The 15,875-nt window shown below is 43.3% G+C and overlaps 1 protein-coding gene and 1 pseudogene across 1 annotated transcript; both read right to left on the bottom strand.

The window, feature by feature from the left end:
- Positions 1-4,232: 4,232 nt before the first annotated feature.
- On the bottom strand, positions 4,233-13,856 carry LOC121603176 (homeobox protein SIX6-like). The gene is made up of 4 exons (XM_041931883.1): positions 13,833-13,856; positions 7,497-7,879; positions 5,603-5,721; positions 4,233-4,501 (listed from the first exon to the last, which is right to left on the bottom strand). Exons 1-4 carry the CDS (start codon positions 13,854-13,856, stop codon positions 4,248-4,250), a joined length of 780 nt encoding a protein of 259 aa, XP_041787817.1. The 3' UTR covers positions 4,233-4,247.
- A 760-nt stretch (positions 13,857-14,616) lies between these two features.
- LOC121603178 lies at positions 14,617-15,613 on the bottom strand (annotated as a pseudogene).
- Between the last annotated feature and the right edge of the window lie 262 nt (positions 15,614-15,875).

Raw genomic sequence — 15,875 nt, 5'->3', positions numbered from 1 at the left:
TTCGTATCGTAACACTGCCACACAGAGGGAAACCCAACTAGGAATGGATGGATGGTTGGCTGGCTGGCTGCCAAAATTGCCAAACCCATCAAACCATCGGGCAAGCATTCATCGGACATTTCGTTCGAGCCGTGTTCGAGCAGGAGTTTGGCCTCTAGTTTCCTTCAATGGCATCATCACGATCACGAACACACCAGAGCACCATCTCGCTCGAAAGAGATGGACAGGAACGAGTTCGCGTGGAACCTCATTCATGGGATATAAGTTGGTAAACGGAGGGGGACGGAGGAACGATGATGGGGATCTGCCAGTAATTCAGAAGCTATTTCCAATCAATTATGTTACACAAAATTGAGCTGTTGAAGAGTACAAATAAGCAAACAAAAGGTGAATTAAGCTCGTGATGCCAGTCGTTTCAAGACGGACTCCCGGGATGGCACCGTTGCCACCGGCTCCATGGCTAGCCCATGCAGCCACCGTCTGTCATTCGTGAACAATCCCATTTTACGGTGTACGGGAAGCTCCAGCATCGGCGAGGGTCGGGAAGTGAAAAGCATTCACGCAAACGCACACGTATCGCGATTGCTCAATGAAACACATTAATTTCTATCATCTATGATAATATCGTAACTATCAGATGAGAAGAAGCACAACGGTCAAGTTTATCGATGTAAAGTCTCATCATCATGCAGTCCAATGCAGAGACATCACGAATGAAATATCACGTTTTCGCAAACAGTGCGTGATACGCTGTAAACATTCTTCGCATTTCTTTATGATTGAAATGATCATAATGATAAATTGACAAGCAACTCATCAATATGAAGTACTAGATCAAAACAGCTTATTGTAGCAAAAAAATCCAACGATCCATCCATCCGATGTTGGTCAGATCAATTCGTTTCGCAATATTTTTAGATGGTCTATTCTTGTCGAATTTGATTCATTAAATAAGATAGTGATCAAAAGTGAAAGCTAAAGTAACATTACTATCCTTTAAACCAACTTCAACGTCATCCTTCAACACGCTACCACCGACAAACCGACATGACACTGGTGTTACAAAAGTGTCCCACACGAAAGTACCGTCATTTACCAGTGAGGCGAACACTTCTGTCAAAGTAAGCTCTGTTCACTGCTGCTCGATGTAAACAATTTTCTAAATACAAATTACGAAGGAAGTGTGAGGCAAGATTTTGTAAGAATTATTGGAAAAAACACCCAGGAAATCATTTTATAAGTTTCTAAATCAATGCAAAAGATGTGAGAAGTACATAAAACAATACGCAATGGAATTTGCAAAGAAAAACAAAAAGGGGGTTAGCAGTTTCTTCTCTGTGTCAGTGTAGTAAGCGAATCATTATAGAGATGGCGCTAGTGTTTAACGTATTTTCATTTGAAATAAGGAGACAACTTTTGAAGCTCATTTTGTTCGAAGTGTCACGTCGGTTTGTCGGTGACGCTACTGTCACCTCATTTTTTCACTATCAGTAATATATGAAATTTTCGTTCATCGTAGTATCCAACCATCCCTTCCGTTGCAATAAAAACGACTCCAACGAAGCATATAATTTTACCTTACCTCACCATTGCCGTTCGGACCTGTCTAGTCGAAGGGACGGGTGCCGATCGATAACGAAGCGATCGAGACACTGCGATAGGGGGAAGGAATTCGATAATCCTCCACACAATGTCCACCACCACCATTAGGCGACAGTGTCGTCCCCGGGGTAAAACCACAAATCGCCACAATAATGCACAATCAAAACATTGCCACTGCTGCACACAACCATCATCATTAGCTTTACGTTAAAAACACCCCTCCCCCCAAGGTGTACAGGTAGACCGGCAACCACTCAATCCAGACCAATTCCAGACCGGATTCGACTGTGCCTACCCGCACAGTCTTACCTACCAGTCCTACAACCGTTCAACCATTCACAAACACCAGGTCTGTCCTGTGTACTGGGTGTCGTTCGATTTGGTGACTCGGTCAGCCATGCGTAGGGATCGATACGCCGTGCTGCTGCCGAGTGCCTGGTAATTAGCCGTAAAGCTGCCCTAATAGTCACAATATTTACAGGAAGGAACTAACCTTAATCCGGACTTTCCCAAAACATTCCACCCCGTTCGCTGCGATCGCCAGCCGAGACACCCTGACCTGAGAATTGCCGATATAAGCAGCCGGCCCTTTGCCTGAGGTTTCTAAATCTCTTCCAGTTCTTGATCCGAAGAAGCTACCGAAGTGGAAACACGAAGAATGAACGGTGCCAAATTCTTTCCTACTAAGGTAGAAGCACCAGTAGAAACAGCATAATAGCCGAGATTAACAAATGGCACACTGAGTCAAAGTCAGAGAAGGTAGAGGAGGAAAACTGCACTTCCCCATTGAAAGAAAGGGGGTGTGAATGATTTGCGGTTTTTCGGCAGCTCTGCCCTACCCTAACCTCTAAGTCATAAATAAACAACAGTTTTCGGGGTACCACCCGTTCGCATGCGGGAATGGTCCACTCCGGATGTGGTCGTTTGTACGGTTTGCGCATCCAGTTCTACACTCCTTTTGGTAGCTGGTAGCAGATGATAGTGCGATCCGCAGATGTACCTGATACAGAGAGATGAAGATCTTCTGGTTATGGCTCAATTCCGAAGGGAAGATAACGTTACACATCCTTGGTTCGCTTGAGAATACGAAGTTTAATTTACATTATTGCACTGTTTGCAAATAGTAAACCTTTATTTTAATTTCTCTTTTTAAATTTCGTACTATAATTCCATTTCCTACTTATTGTATCTTCCATCTTTACATTATGCTCAACACATTTGCATGTACACTGTGAATATAACGCAACATCAAATTAATGCGGAGGCATTATTGCCACTTCATTACCAGTCCTTAGTAACGAACAAAAACAGCAATTCCTCAGACTCAGTTTGGGTTGATGGTTAAAAAAATAGAAGCAAAAATGCGATCGTTTCCCACTCCAAGGTGATAATGAAGATTTCACTCGTCCGAGTGTTGTTTAAACTGCTGCAATGATTTGTTTACCTAGTCCAACGGTCCATTGTCCACCTTGGACTTTCTGACCAAACGATGACTACTAAATCTTCCACTACTTCTACTGCGAGTGTCTGTTTTGCACGCGACTGTCAACAATTTGGTTTTTTAATGTGTGTGAATAATTATGCAAATTTACAGAGCTGGTGCTCATTTTCACACGCCCGTGCTGTATGGCCTTCTCCGGCTGGGCTTTCATCAATTGTGCCAAACTAATGTTTGTGTTATTTAAAAATTTCAGGAATCGAACGTAAAACATTTCTTCTTAAAAAAAATTAACTTACATCTAGAAGTTGTGTTTCGTCTCTTTTTAAACGAATTTATAGCAAAAAGACTTGCTTCAGGACAGTACATCATCAAAACCGTTCCCTGTCATGAGCGAGTTCAACCGGACAACGATAGCTTAGACGGTGTTGGCCGATTGAAATGAAATTCAATTATCCTCATTTGCACATTTGGTCTATTTTGCAACTGTGCCGAAGCAGACACGGATAATGGGTCGTCGGTATATTCTACCCATACTTGACAGAACACGCTCACTGACTGGTGTTTTGGTTTGGTTTGGTTTCCTCTTTTTTGCACCATTCCCCAGCAGAGTGACTAAATGAGACAAACAATAGGACGTTGAATTATAATGAAGCTTTATTTTATTTTTTTCCCATGTATAATGGGTTTCTTTTTTAAAAGAAATTTAATGCTTAGTAAGGTGAATGTTAATTGCTAGTCTTCTTGTTTCACTTTTCCTTTCCCAAGAGTGATGATTGTTTTATAGCAACAAGAAAAAATATTGCATTGAAAGCATTTTGCTGTATAGTTTCAAATGATATAAATTATTTTACAATTTTTTCTTGTTAGTCGCACTGTTTCATAACATGAACCGACCATACTGTTTTTGTGCCAATGGATCGAGTATAACCCTCAATATCCTTATCAAGCAGACAAGCGAGACGATGAACTTCATCTACATATCCGCTCAATTACAAGCGTATCCTCCACAAATCCGCTTGACGAACACACAACGTCAAACGGACAACGGGTTAGAAAGGAAACTCGTACACTAAAAATGGATTTCCATCGCCCACAAACGACCATCCATCAGAACCATTACCATACCGAATAAATCTTGCACGTATACTAGAGATGGGAAGTAGAAACCTCAACAAAATAAACAAAAAAAAATCGCACTCGCGACTTACCTGTTTTTCGCTGCTGCCGCACGGTCTCGTTGACGTCGGTTTTTAAACCAATTTCCCACCTGCGTCGGAGTGAGGCCAGTTGCCTGGGCCAGCTCGCGCTTCTTCGTCGGGTTCGGATACGGATCCTGGAGGTACCATTCGCGAAGCAAACTGCGCGTTCGCTCCTTGAAGCAGTGCGTCTTCTGCTCACCGTCCCAGATCGTACGTGGAAGCGGAAATTTCTTCCGGACGCGATACTTATCGACTGGTCCTGGACGTTGCCAACGGCAAAAACGAGGTGTTTTGTGTGTGTGTGTGTAATTGTATGTGTTACAACCCCATCGAGGATAGCCGCATCCGGTTTGAGCGGATATTGAAGCCACGTGAAAGGAAGCGATTTCGTGACCGGTGACGAGAATGAACGAGAAAGCCATTTGCCAGCAGCAATCAAATCCGTCGTGGCCAAAGTCCACGTTGACGACGTTTTCCGATAGAAGTCGATCGTTACGGTCGAGGTTAATGGAAAGTGGTCCACCGTAGCAGGGAAGCGGGAGAAGAAAAAGGAGAAGAAAAAATTGACAAATTATTACTTTTTCTGCCAAGACGTGTGCCAGGATTGAATGTCATGAAATGTGCAAACACACCACAAAAAACCCTAACCGCTCGTGTATGTATGCAAATGGTTTCATTACTGGTGGATTTTGTTTTTTGTTTCGTCGTTTATCCAGTTCTTTGCATCTACCTATAGGAATATAGTCGTTGGGAGCTGTTCTGCTGTATACATACAAATCCAAAGAGGGAGCAGATAGTGTCATAGGACAAGAGTCGAGTGTCATATCGATATCCACTAACACTCTAGCTGGAGGAAATCGGACAGACCAATTAATAAAGCGTATCCGTTTCTGTACTTTAAAAAAGAGAAAATAGCTCATCATCAGTTTGCTACTGCCTTGCATAAAGACTAAAGGAATGATAAATGCTAAATTCCACTTTCTACGAGCAAATGAAACAAACATCAAATCTTTTATAAACATTACAACAATTAAATGAAATTTATTATATTTTTTATTCAGGAGGAAAGTTATGATATATTACGAAGATAAATTTATTAGACTCTTTGATAGATTTCAATTCAAACATACTTAACCCTAATAAACCTTCTCGGGCTTATTACAATTGTTACAATTCCTTAATCATTGGCCATTATGTTAACACCGTCTTCAAAAGAGATAATCACTAATAGTAATGCTATTAGTATTTAATTTAGTCGCTTCATTGTTTTGACACCATTTCATACATTTCAAGACATTCGACACACAACAGCCACAAACACTAGCACAATTGCAACAGGAATACACACGATCATGCTTACCCAACGGTCGTCCCCGCAGCTTTTCTGCCTCGTGATAATGCGCCTCTAACCACATGGCCTGTAGTTTGCCATGGGACGTTTTCGTGAACTTGTGTCGTTCCAGTATCGAGTAAAGCTCTCTGTAAGACAAAAAGATAGAATATAAGCCGGACCTATCGTATTCGCTGAACGAAACAACAAAAACAAAGTTTTTTGGATGCCTACAGGAGTTAACAGGTCTAGAAGAAAAAAACTTTGCTCATCGATTTAACTTTTTCAATAATAATAGAAGAAATTGCGGTAGGATATGAAGCTCTCCTGTTACTTTTCTATATTTTGCATTTTTAGCTCATCTTTTACGAAACCAGTGTACTACGGCTGTGTTGTGTGTGTCATTTTATTGTATGTTTTTATTTCACTCTAGAAAACTCAGTGATAAAAAAAATCTTTCTAGCCCATTCCGGGAAAAACACACAGTTCAATTTAGCCAACATTCATTCAGTTGAAATTGTAACAAACGAAAGAAAAACAACAAATCATTTGCAAATCGCACACAAGGCACACACTTCAGCAAGCGGGGATAACAGGCTAATTAAATTATTTATCGAAAATTGAGGCCTCTTCCAGCACCTTTCGCTCGTCAATCATGTAACCTAGCGCGATCGCTACACCGAAGCCCGTAGCATTTCGCCATACATTTCGGCCTTCTGCACAGCATCATTCTTCTTCTCTTTTTCTCCTTGTAGATCCATCATAGCCAAATATTGGACGAAAAGTCAACCCGATTAGCTCGTTGAGCGCCCGGGGGAGGAAATGGTAATCTTCCGATTTGGAGATCATTATTACAAATTTCATTCTTCGGATTGGGATTCCTCCGGAAGATCGATCGATCGAAACGAAATGATTGGAGCACGAAATTGATCGATTATCGAGACGCGAGTTTTTCACTTCTGCACAAGCACACGCGCACAGAAACACACACACAAGCACACGCACGTATGCCATATTTTTCCACCCGCGTAAATTATCCGCTCTCGCGCGTTGTCCACTGCACAGCAAACAGCAGAAGGGACAAGGCAAGCAGGCAAGGAAAACAATGCAGTTGGATGCGAATTTACAGAAGAATTTAATTTGTTACTGCCAGCTAGCGTTTCGATATGATACCTCGCACATGATGATCGGACTTGCCATGGCCGGACGATGGGTGAAATGATTTAATTTGCCTCCCCCAGCTTGCTGGTTTGCGAGCAAACCGTAGTGAAAACATAATCGAGATAGGTTGAGGGTAGAAATATTCATACCCCTAAAAACTTACACACCAGTATGTAAGTATTATAATTATGCATCACATGTTAAGCGAATTCATGTTCAGTTCAAATAAATCTAATTGTTTGAATCTTTTGTATATCTTATTTAATTTTCTACATCACACATCACATGTTGATGCATAAGTATTAGCGTTACTTTTGTTTTATTCACAAAAATTAACAAATGCGCATTGTTTTCCAAGCTTCAAAACATTTCATAATTTGGATTTGGGATTCAGTGCACTATCACTTTTGATTACGAAAGTTTCCGAGCAATTGCTTGCGAAAGTTGCCGAACTATTGCTAAGGGTTTTTTTTTAATTTTATTAGAGCAAATTTAAAAGCATTGTTGTTTGAAAATATAAAATATTATGGGTTTTGTTTTTAATTAGTGACCGTTAATGTTATAAGTTTACAATTGACTTTAAAAGGACAAGAATGATATTTGTATCAATTCGCTCAAACGAGATTGCCTGTTAATAAATCTAGCACTTTAAAAATATTCTGTAAAACTCCCTACCGCCCTGCTCGAAGAAAACACAAATATTCTACCAAAGACCTCACAAATTAGGCACGACTGATCGTTTCTACCGTGCCGCAAAACCTACCGAAAATGTCCGGTGTGGTAGGCGACGATAGCACGCGCACGCAGCACCGCCTCGGAGCGATCGAGCTCCGTCACGTTCGGGTGTGCCACCGGCAGGCTCCATAGGAACCGGGCCAGCCGCTCGATGTCGCCAGACTCTTCCAGCGTTTCGCAGACGGTCGCAACTTGCGACGCGGTAAAGTTAAGCGTCGGTAAGGCAAACAGCGGGCTGGGCGCGAGGATCGGATGCGGTTGTACCGGTGGTGCCGGGTGCGGAGGATTGCCAGATCCTCCCGTCGGTGGCCGACGGCCATGGATGGTTGTCTGACCACCGCCAGATTGTTTGTGTTTGGCGCAATTTTGGCGCGTTATGCCGCGGCCCGCCGTGCTGGTTGTGCGTTGCTCCTTCCCAGGTGAGGTAGCACGCCTCTCCCACGGGAATTACGGTTCCACCCACCACGTTCCCTATCGGTTCCTTCCGTCACTGAGGTGATGTTCGGTTTCGGATATATCTATAGGTTTTCCTAATCGGTCAACATTGCACGAACGGTCACTTTCTCACTGCCCTAGAACCACTTTAATCAGCAACACTGTGTAGAGGTACATTGAACGTAACCCGTTTCCTCATACCAACTCATAATGGAGGGGGCTGAATAAAATCACACTCAAAACACACATACAAAAATCGACAAAACTCACAAAAAGTTGACTACTGTCGAATCTATGGGATGTACCACTACCTCACGCGCATCTCTCCGGATCTATCACACACACGAAACCTCCGCACTTCCATTAACTCTTTGCACGATCCGTAAAACACTTGCATGCACTATCTGCCCGCAACTAGCGGTATGACAATCGCGTTTTTCATTTGAGGTTTTTTCTTGTACACCAACGAGTTAGTTGGTCTCGATCTACACTAGTAACAGGCATGGACATCGATTATACACATTTGCTACTCGTTGAGGGCTTTTTGGTATACAGCAACTGCTTGCATCGTTATTGTCACAAAAAACACCATTTCTCTGCTTCCGAAACCAAGGTAAAGCGGCAAAGTACCGCCGGCAAAACTACACAAACACACAATTTTGTTTATACTTCTACAAATCATTTAACCATTGCTATCTTTGCGCCTTGAACTTTAACCACCCCAATGCAAAGTTCTGCCGTAAATCGGATGGTCGTATGCAAGAAGAACACTATTCCACCAACACACTATTCCTGGCCGCGCACGTTAGACGATGTTACAGAAGGATTCGCATATATCTTCCGTATTTTTGTGTAATGAAACAAACAATAGGCCGAACCAGAAAAGCGCACTATTCAGCACGTGTTTCGAACAGGCTACAGTTGCTTTACTACCTTCTCGGCCGTACCGATCGAATTTGTTGGTATACGCACTACGTAAACGCAGAACAGACGCGCGTGCAACGCAATCACCTTCCCGTGCAGTGAGCGAATGAGAATGAAACTACACACCCCGAAACGGTCCCGCAAACGGGCTCCGGTGCGAGATGATTCGACCACGACTCAAACGGTGGAGCGAGTGAGCGAGGAGGAAAGAAAGAGAGAGCGATCTAGCGCACTCGCTTACGTCGCCAATACGTGTGGTGCGGGATGCTGTTGGCTGGAAGCGAGTCGACGACGAAACGGCGATACATCTCGTCTCATGCGTCTCTATTCTTCCATTGTGTTCGGCTGCACTCTAATAGGGTGTATTTATTTTGACACACTCAATCCGTGTATCGCTGGACTGCGATCCGATTCTGTGTGTGTGTGTGTGTGTGTGTGTGTGTGTATGTGCGCCACACGCTATCATTCACAACCGAGTGAACCTTGTAAAGCTACTGATATCTTATTTGATTTTCAGTACATAAACTCTGTTTTAAGCTTCCCCACCCTTTCGATTTGTACACCCTGCTTAACGCACAACCCCCTACAAACACACATCGCGCAACGAAAAATGGTGCTGCTGCCGTACGCTGATTAGCCCAACGAACAAGCCAATCACCACTCACCAATGGGCCGTTGAAACGTTTCCTTGAAACATTACACCCTGTGCAGTGAAATATTTCATGCAAGCTTCTTCCCCATTTGTGTGAGGGTTGTTCTTAAGCGTAGTATTTTCTTTCAAATTACATCGTTGTAGGCGTGGCCTAGTATTGAGAAAAGAGAAGAAAGAATAAAATAAACAAAAAAATAGAAGGCTTAAACATGTTTTTAGCATGACGCGTGTGTTCAGGAAGAGCGGGGTTATATACAGTTGTTGTTACATGTGCCAACGACGGTCAAAAGTGTCACACCGTGGTTGGAACAGCCGCAGCGGAGGAAAGCAGCGCCGGCACAATGGATCGCTTACAGCTTGGACCGATAGTTGGCCTGGGCTGTGGCAGTATCCTTGCGTCTGGTCCCGTGCTATCCCTGCAAAGCATACAGTGCGGATCAATATCATCAACGAGACCGGTGTGCCTCGGAATGCGAGCATCAAAAGGACACACATTGTCCGTTGCCGGGATAGTGACCCGGTTGAAATTAGCCAAAACTCTCTCTCACACACACACACACACAACCACACACAGGGAAGATCGGGAAAGGACAATTGCGGTTATAATATGCCTCTCAAGAATTCAGGAAAAATTATACTAGGAAAATTAAGCCATGGAGCCTGTAGCACAAAATTATGCACTTTTCAAAGATAAGTTAAGATAAATAATTTTAAAAGCTTTTGTTTTAAAAATGTAACAATTTTATATATCAATTTGTGATTTATAAAAATGATTTTTAATGTTATAATCTGTTTAAACAAGAGCTCATAATTCATAACAGTAATAACATCTATTTAATGTTACCGAGGCAATAACGGTTTTATCATGCTAATTCTCACACAAAACATATATTTATTAACATGGTACATGAAATGTGGTTGATCTTTTACAAAAAAAGATCTTTTATACGTTTATTTTCAAACATTTCATGCTTCACTTTTCGAAATGGTTTAATGCCCTGCCATTTAATGTGAAATTTAATTCACTAAACTCATTCCAAACGGTAGCTAATGGATGCATAAGCGAAATCACCTCCACAAAAACCCAAGCTAGTGTAGACCAAGTTCGGGTAAGCAAAACTTTCTACGGTAAAGAATGCTGAAATTACACGATCTTTTGCAAAGTAGCTTTATTATTTAGTACCACTTTACCATCATTTTTCTGCTCAATACCCACGGAGAGCCGAATTCACTGCTACGCTAGTTCCGGTAGGAAGCAGGAGCCACATGAAACCATACACTACCAATTCTCTCGTGTTGCCCGTGGCAGAGCGAAAAAGAAAACATACGACTCTTCCATCGGAGGGACGCCAAAAAAAGGGCGACGGCATTTCCGTATTGCAGTGCAGTCGATGGCTCGACGCTTTCACTCCCAAGGGGGTCCTTGATTTCCTGTTCATCAGCTCATACAAACACAACGGGCATGGGGATGCGTTCCGTTTCGTTACCTCCCTATCAGGAGGTGCTATGCCCTGCAGGGACTAAAGAAGAATAGCACACATACATACCAAAAGCATGAGTATCATGTTGGGCCGACTCTCCAGCATATACACCGCCGTAGCAATCAAGCCGAGCGCCGTGCGAACGACCGACTATATCCTGCCATCGCACTCCATCCCCGTCGGCGTGGATCATGTACAAGTGAGCAGATCGATGAAGCGGACGCCTCCCAGCGTATACATAGTGAAAGCTTGCCACCGTTTCAACCAGCCCTTAAGTGTCAGGATAACAACGAAATGGCAAAAAAAACCCCTACAAACTCTCTCACACACACACACGTACACGCATTCATACAACACGAGTGAGCGCGAAACGAAGGAGAGCTGAGAGGCAAACAGGGTACGCGTACTCGGAAAGCGATCCGGGTCTTAGTATATACGGCACTACGCCACCTGGTCGTTGCGAGCTGTAAAGGAAGGATATTGTTACCCATTTTTTTGGTATGTTGAGATTATATTTTTGTCGTTTTTTAATAAAGCAAGCTTGTACTTATATATCACACTGTCGGCCAGAGGAAGCAGCCGCACACACCAGCGTACTACACTAAAAGCTACACTTATACAAGCTCCAATAAACCAAAGCAAGTGATGTTTTCTTTCATTGCTCTTTGCATTCAAACACTCTGAGGCTCTGTTCTCATGCTCGCCGTATCAGATGCTTCTTTTTTTTCACGTACTTCTGAAAATGTTTTCTCAAGCTTCCCGAAAATAGGGTTGAATTGGTGTTGAATGTGGCCTTATGTTTTCACTATGGCCTCTATCTGCCTGTACTACACCGTACTGAGTAGCTGTGTAGCTGAAGGCAGGAAGAGTTTTTTTACGACTTACATTGCTTTTTAGGAACGATTTCTATTTTTTTTTAAGCTATTTGCTACTAAATCTGAAGCAGGATAGAATTTTTACTAAAAACAAGAATTATGAAGAATTTTACTAAGACAATAAAAAGCATAGAATGAAAAGCACTCAATGCTGTTTAAAAAAATATTTTTTTATCTTCTTTTATAATTGTTTGCTTTAAGGTTCGTCGATCTTTCTTAAATGGATGGTACATTTTTAATGCCGTAACAAGGCACTTGCAGTTTATGCAATATATTCGGAGCTGTTCCTTTTGAATAAATACCATAAAAGCACAATACAATTAATTATATTGCATAGTTTTATTTAAATAATTAAACTTCAGCGAGTTAAAATAATACGCAAAAGGGAGACACAAAGTTATGTTTTATCCGTAGCAGGATAGTCAAGTATATACAGGGCTTGATCCCATTACTGGCATGTTTTTAGATCGTACAACTTAAGGAAAAGGCCAAGAATCTCTGTGCACGATGATTTTTTTATTCAATCTCAAAATTCATCGTAATGCAAAACTTGAGTTCAGTACAGGCCTTTTTTCTTAAATAATAAATCTACCTCATCTAACCAAATAATACACACATTGATGAAAAAAAATTACAAAATCAATGAGAAAATATTTTCGTGGAAAAATCATCCAAAAACTATCTAAACTGTGTATCATTCTTTTTTTAAGGGGCTTTGGGCCTTTTGGCTGACATCTAATTCTGCCTCTTAATATAATTCTGGTCGATCTTGGTTGATGGTAGCCATTTGCCCGTTAATAAATACCACTATCAAATTCCCTCACCCTATCAGCGCTACGCAAACTCCAATCTATTCGTACTAATTTGCTCCCTGTTGCCATTCCACTGCGCTGCATCCAAATGACCCCAAACTGTAAGCGAGACAGGGCATAAAATTGTCACCAGCTTCAGCTTTTTCGGTTTATACTAAAATTCAAACTCGCTCCCTCTTTTAGCACAGGCGCCATTATTTACACCCCTTCAGCCTAATGCTGGCGTCCGACATTTCGGCCGACAGCGCCGAACGACCAATCATTCTAAAATGTGTCATAACCCTTGCCGCACAGTTGGGACGATCAGTTATTTTTAACCTTTCGCTTCGCAATCCCATCTCACCTCTTCGGCTTCGGCGGTGGAAGAGGTCGGGAAGGTGAGGCTGAGGACACCGCGTGTTTCTCACTTTGTATCGAATTTCAAAGTGTTTTGCTTCAAGTCAAGAGTCCCAATGGTGTCCAATGTGGCTGGATACCACCGTCGGCGGTAGACTGAATGAGGAAAGTTGGGATGAGCCAGCTTGCGTAGAATCTCGAGAGCAAAACGCACGGGCAATGCAACAACACTACTGGTGTTGGAGTGGGGAGGGTGGGCAACAGGGAGCGAAGGCGTCAACGAGCGCTGCTTGTTTGGTTTTGTCACATCATTTCCTATTCCAATTTGACACTGTCGACCGTGCGGCACAGTACCGCGGTAAGTGGATAGGTCAAAAGATCCCCGGCCGACCGCGCTGCAAGTCAGCCTGGCACGGATGGGTGACTCCTGCTGCCAGCAAAAAGTAGTCAGGGCGACATGAAACATCTGTACCGGGGTTGGAGAGGAGACTATGCGAGAGCGACAAGCTGTTGGTGTAACACGGCGGTTCGGGAAACCAACGATAATGACTATTTAGTCTTTCTTTCGTAAATTTTAATAGATATTACAGCAGTATTGCTTGGGATAAGAAGCACTTGTTTCAGCATTTGATAAAATGGCTAGCAATAATTATGTCTTTAATGCCTAACGGTGCAAAAGGTGGATGAACGACGACATGAAAAGAAATTAAAGAAAATCTACCTATCGATGACCAATTACCGTTGGATGTGGTTTAACTTTTACGCTCCCGCCTTCCAAGAACTTGCCCCAGTGCACTCGAGCAACATATTCTACGGCTACCATTTCCACGAACCGGGTACCACAATTACTCGACGCAACAGATTCTTGTCCATGGCTCAAGTACCACTCAAGCAAGCATCACCCCATCACCCACTCTCTACTAGTCCGGGTCGCATACAAATGCGCAAGAAAAACGCGCCAACACCAAGTGGGACGTTCAAAGCGAAACTTCCGACACGAGCTCCGTAGCCAATCGATTTCGCTGCCCGAAGTTATCGAGCTTTTTTTTACAGCGAAACACTACCATCTTGTACACAGACAGCTCTCCCTGCCGTTCTCTCCTGTGTCCTACGGAGAGTAGCCAGAAGAAACGGCCAGCAAGAAATCTTTGTACCACAGAAAGTGCTTCAACCAAACTGCTTCAACTAAGTTCTTCTTAGCCACACCGGGCACCGACAAACGAGTTTGAGGGATGAAATCTCATCACAGCGGAAACATCGTGCCGGAATCAAGTAGTCGGATTCGGATAGCGTCAAAGCACGATGATGATGATGATGATGACGGGCGACCGACCGGGACGAACCCCATTGGCCACTTCATTCAACAACTTGCTACAAAGTTCCACGAGTGGGCACATACGACCGACCCACTCCGGTGTGGATGAAGGCACGCAGCACCAATATCACCACCAGCACTACCAGTTCCATATATGGGGTACGTCGGGCTGCTTTTGCAGGTGCTACTCCATCCGTATACGTATCCTGCTCGCGGAAGCACTCCCCTCGCCTTTCCAAACCGGTTCGGAAGTGGTATCTTCAGATGTAATAATCCTTTTTAACTACTGTTTGCTCGCTTCGAACACAGTCACCGATTTTTTATGGAAAGAATAAGGCAATGCAAACAATTTAAAACGAATAGTATCGGAGCTTTTCGGTTTCGGACCTCTGGTAAATCAAAAGAAGGGGATTTCATTTACATTGAGAAACACAACATCACGAAATGGAATTGTAGTTTACAAATTACTTACAAAAACTGCATACTTCTTGTATTTCTTACAATGCCACAACACGACAATGCACTCCAACCGACATTGCTTCCCATTTCTTATTAAGTGAGTTTTTCAGGCGAAGATAGGATCACCTCGTCATTATCCGAACGGGCAGCGTCATACTCCTCCTCCAGCACCAGCGGCTCGGTCGCACGCCATCTTCTCCTCCACAATCGGTACTGGGCAACGTCCATCGCCTCCTCCTCGCAGGCGCTTGTACGTCGCCGACATGGTCGGATCCAGCTTGTTCTGCAGCTCGGCAATGGAGCGATGAGCACGCTGAAGTCTCGTCTTCGTCTCCAGCTTTCGTCTAGGTCGGCCTGTTTTTCCTTCAGCTGGTCAGGTTTTGCTTCAACGATTCCAGCTCCTGCACCGTCTTCTTACGATCCGGCTGCTGTTGATCGTTTCGCCAGCATGTCGTACTCCATCCGGTTCTTGCGGATCTTTTTGGCCAGCACCAGGTTCTGCTTGCTCTGCTACGATCTGTGCCTTTGCCGTTTCGATGCCCGTCTCTATCGTGTCCGAGATGGTGGCATAGTTTTTCTCCTGCGCAGCAGCTATGTCGCATAAAAGTCGGACTTTTCATGTCAAACTCGCACTGTGCTAGCTGGGCGAGCAGCCGATCGTATATTGGTTGACTAAAGGGAAGGAAAGTGTAGTTATTTGTACTGCCCTCTGTTCGCTCTGTACAACCACTGCTTACCTGTTGTCTGAAGCATCGTTCGAATTACACCTTTGATAAAGTTTTCAGCAGATCGTTCAAGCGTTCTGTCGTCGCCGGTTCCATCACCATCGATTTGTAGCCGCCGTTTGAAACCTCTTCTGCAATGCCATATGGAAGGAAAACGTTAATATGCTGTTGATAACAAAATCACAAGGTACTTACCATCAGACATAATAGCAACGTTACGGGGTATTTACAATTTTTACTAGCAAAACTATTTTTTTAGCAGGACGGAACCAGCGCGCTTGCTTTTGTTGGTGTACAGCGTCAAACATGTCAAACTTTGTTTACCCTGTAGCTCCCTTCAGAAACGTCGTCGTCGTCGTCGTCGAATATTGGCCCAAGGAATGTGGGCTCGTT

The sequence above is a fragment of the Anopheles merus genome, unplaced genomic scaffold (genome assembly GCF_017562075.2).
Source record: "Anopheles merus strain MAF unplaced genomic scaffold, AmerM5.1 LNR4000909, whole genome shotgun sequence".
In the NCBI taxonomy this organism is placed as follows: domain Eukaryota; kingdom Metazoa; phylum Arthropoda; class Insecta; order Diptera; family Culicidae; genus Anopheles; species Anopheles merus.
The sequence above is the reverse complement of the archived record's forward strand: the minus strand, read 5'-3'. Positions and strand labels throughout refer to the sequence as shown.